The 3,936-nt window shown below is 38.0% G+C and overlaps 1 protein-coding gene across 1 annotated transcript in view; it reads left to right on the top strand.

The window, feature by feature from the left end:
* The window catches only part of fam135b (family with sequence similarity 135 member B), a gene marked incomplete in the record, with an annotated part of 86,586 nt that overhangs the window by 52,313 nt on the left and 30,337 nt on the right, over positions 1 to 3,936 (top strand). Inside the window, 1 exon segment of the mRNA XM_014027924.1 lies at positions 3,138 to 3,293. Within this exon segment, the coding sequence (XP_013883378.1) occupies positions 3,138 to 3,293 (156 nt within the window).

Consider the following 3,936-nt stretch of genomic DNA (forward strand, 5'->3'; position numbering starts at 1 on the left):
ACTCGTATTTGTACTCAGTCTTGAAAAAACTGGTATCGGGACACCCCTAGTTGTTACCGACATCTGGTGAAAATTTCATGTCATTAGTACCTCTAGTAATATATTTACTGAGAAAAATGGTGACGTGTGCAATACTTATTTTACCCGCTGTATGAGGCATTATAACATGTGACAAAATTGACATTTTGGGGTGGCCTTTTATTGACTGCCGTCCAAGCATTGTCCAGCTGTTGCTCTTTTTGACTGATCACCCACTGGACATGCCCCACCCATGCACCGAGTTAAAAAAAAAMAACTCAGAGTAATGCTCACTGACAGCAAGTTAAGATTAAAGTTTATACACAAATCAAGAGAAATATTACTTTTGTACAATAAAATGTCAGCAAAYGCTCATTTACTGTTGATAACTCACCATGGCAACAATATTTGACATGGGGCATTTATATATTTTTGTTAAGTGTAAAATACATGTCTTCCACTTTCTTCCATGTCAGAGTTTTAAACTCATGCTGAATGGTGATGAAGTTTTTTTATAACTCTAAWCGGTTCGATCCCCTGTTCCAGCCRTCTCAGTCTTTGTGTCCTTAGGCTAGACAGTTAACCCACCTTGCCTGCTGTCGGTGGTCAAAGGGTCCGGTGGTGCCGGTGCATGGCAGCCCCGCCTCTGTTGGTCTGCTCCAGGGTAGCTGTGGCTACTTTGTGGCTTACTTTCATCAAAGTGTGATTGGGTGAATGATTAAAGTGTAAAGAACTTCATAGTCTGTACAGACTTGATAAAGCACTATATAGGTTCAAGCCATTTACCATTTACCTGTTAAGCGTACCTTGTTAAGGGTTTCTATGCAGACCTAGTTTTGCACCAGTTTCCCTGTGACCCAGAAAGAAAAAAAAACCTGATAAAGGAAATGGATGGGTGAGATGCAGTTTTAGCGTTTTTTTGGTCAAACATTATAAATCAGGGGTCCCCAACGACTGGGCCAATGATCATTTTCATAGTATTGGTCCATGGTTCATTTAGTGCCTGGCACACGAAAAAAGACAATAAATATAAATGTATTGGTTTGCAGGGTATTTCCTTTTTTAAACTTATTTCATTCATAAAATAATAAAAAAAATCCTTTTAAAAAACATAGTAAATTATTGAATGAAAAGGGTGTAGAAAGAAACATCTTACAATATGTGCCCCTTATCAAAAAATAACTTCAACAATCTTCATATTTGCAAAAGGAAAAACAAAATGAAAATAAAAACAAGAACAAAACTAGAACTGCAAAGCAGTTGTGACTGGCGTCCAAGCCTGTTTATGCATGTCAACTTTGGTCCATGTTGTTTCCAGCATCCTGTCGACCTTGTGTTCCACAAAAAAGCAGAATGATTGGGTGTATTTATAAAGTCTGTTTGACAGCCTTGTGCCACAGCATCTTTTGAGCTCCTTCTCCATGGGTGTGCCTTTRACTTGTTCTCACCAATTCAGGGTTGGCTAAATGTGTCTCCATTTTTGGTTCCAACCGCACTTTTTGGATCTACCTCAGCGGTGGTCCCAAGCAGGTCAAGCTGAGTATTGACTTGACAATGGAGAAGGGGCTTTTGTGAACATGGATCCCATGTTAGGTGTGTGAATGTCCCAATAAAATGGGAAATTTAGTACATATTTGTAACCCTGTAAATGAGAAAGTCAAAGGTGTGTGCATATATACTTGTTTCTTTATGTTACCTAATTTTAACAATTTTGAAAACACACAGCACTTTGAGGACTCACACTGTATGTGGATTAAAGCTTGGTGCCCATAACGTGGAGTATGAAATCAACAAGAAGTCCTCATGGGGATAGAAAAACAAGCGTGTGTGTGTGTGTGTGTGTGTGTGTGTGTGTGTGTGTGTGTGTGTGTGTGTGTGTGTGTGTGTGTGTGTGTGTGTGTGTGTGTGTGTGTGTGTGTGTGTGTGTGTGTGTGTGTGTGTGTGTTTGTCATTCCTATGGGCTTCAAAAATTTAAAAATCACTTAAAACCACCAGATTGTCATTAAATTCTGAAGACTTACAGCAATTGGCTACACATTGTACATTCTACACGTTTTTAAAGTCCCTCAGGTTCAAACTTATTCATAAAAAATGTAATTATACATACTCCATAGTGTTAAACAAAAGATACAAAATGCTACAAATTGATCATACTCAAAGAAAAATCAAATTTCTTCATGATAGCTTGGAAAACATCCCTGCTAGTTTTCCTGTTTAAAACCTTTTCGCAATCTCTGACTATAAATTATTAAATTTGAACAAAACTAGTTATATGATATTCAGTAATAGAAAGAGAAATGTTGATGTTTCATTTAGCATTGAGATTATGCACCTCCCCATAAGTATCAAGCTTCATAAAGCTCAGCCCACTGGAATATACAATTCAAAAGTGGAAAAAAATAATAATAATCAGGCCTTCTGCTATTTTACAGTCCTTGGGCCCTAATGAAAAAAGGAACAGATACAATAGGGGTCCATGCTACACTAGATGCGTGGAAATGCTGCTGTGTTGAAGCTGCATTTCCCCTGCTCCACATGCATGGACCTCTAAAAATATACTTTGCTGAAAAACATTGTTTGTTGTTACTAATATTAGTAAAGTTGAAGAACCAGTTCATGATGCAAAAAGGTTTCTGATCACTGTTATAAATGATGTTGTGTAAGCATGTTTTTAATTATCACTGTCATGTTTTTATTGTTATTGTCCTGTGTTTTTATTTGATTGCTGTGCTGAATGTATTTTTTAAGTCTGTTGTACTAGTGCTCTTTTAAAAAAGTAAGTAAAGTTTCTTTCAAGATAGACAAAGATTTGACTTGACTTGATGTGGTATTGTAAAACGTAAGATATGTCAGTGCTCAAAGTATGTAATGAAGATAGTCAAGATCAAATTTAGCTCAAAATTGAAAAAAATGTGTTAGAGCCATTTTGGGTGAACAAATGTTGATTAGCTGTGATGGCCATCTTGGATTGAGGCAACTCTAAAAGTTGTAAATGTGCATCCAGTGATTAAATTCTGCAAGTTTTTTTAAAATCCATTCAATGGTTCATTAGATATTTTGCCAATTGACAGACCGGACATAAATTGGCTAAGTTATAGTAATGGTTGTCTGTCTCACAGCTGCAGGAAAGCCATGAGAAGGTGGCCGAGCAGATCAGCAAGGATGTGAACCAGCTCTGCTCTCAGCTGGCTGCTCTGTGGAACTGCTTCCTGGAGGCTGCTGTGCTTAACCCCCACATCCTGTCCCATCTGACGCAGGAACACCACACTCTCAGGGTAAAACTCAGAACAAAATATTCTAACATCATGTCTGACCATAACTATTTACTACATGTTCTGCAAGGTTTTTATCACATCTAAGGGCTAAAGACACTACATGTAATCAGTGGAGGGCAGCGCTAATCCAAAAATTAGCTCCGCAATTTCTAAAGCGCTTATGAAAGTATTTAGGTCTGCAACTTCAAAAGCTCTTATGCCATAGAAAAACTAGCAGAAGCTAATTTTAAAGCACAAGTTCAATTTGACACTTACTAGCTGGCAATAATTCATGTACAATATATGTACAACACTGCCAACTAGCGGTGTATGAATCCTTTTACAGCTTAATCCTACAACCGCCGATTGCTGGGGATGTGATTTCATGAAACAGACATTTGGCTCCTGGTGTAAAATTTAAAAAATTGCTGTTCAACAAAGCAGCCACTGTTCAAAAGAATGTCCCAACACAGACGAGCTACGTCTAATGGCCAGAACTCTACAGTTTTCACTCATTTACAGGCCAGCGGTCACTCTTTCAGAGATGAGGATGTTCTCATTCTTGATAGAGAGGAACGTTGGTTTGAGAGAGGAGTAAAAGAAGAGCTGTGTGAAGCTGACACCCCACCCACACAAAAAATAAAAAGTAGTAAGCGGATTGGTT

Source organism: Austrofundulus limnaeus, unplaced genomic scaffold (assembly GCF_001266775.1).
Source record: "Austrofundulus limnaeus strain Quisiro unplaced genomic scaffold, Austrofundulus_limnaeus-1.0 Scaffold699, whole genome shotgun sequence".
Lineage (NCBI taxonomy): Eukaryota > Metazoa > Chordata > Actinopteri > Cyprinodontiformes > Rivulidae > Austrofundulus > Austrofundulus limnaeus.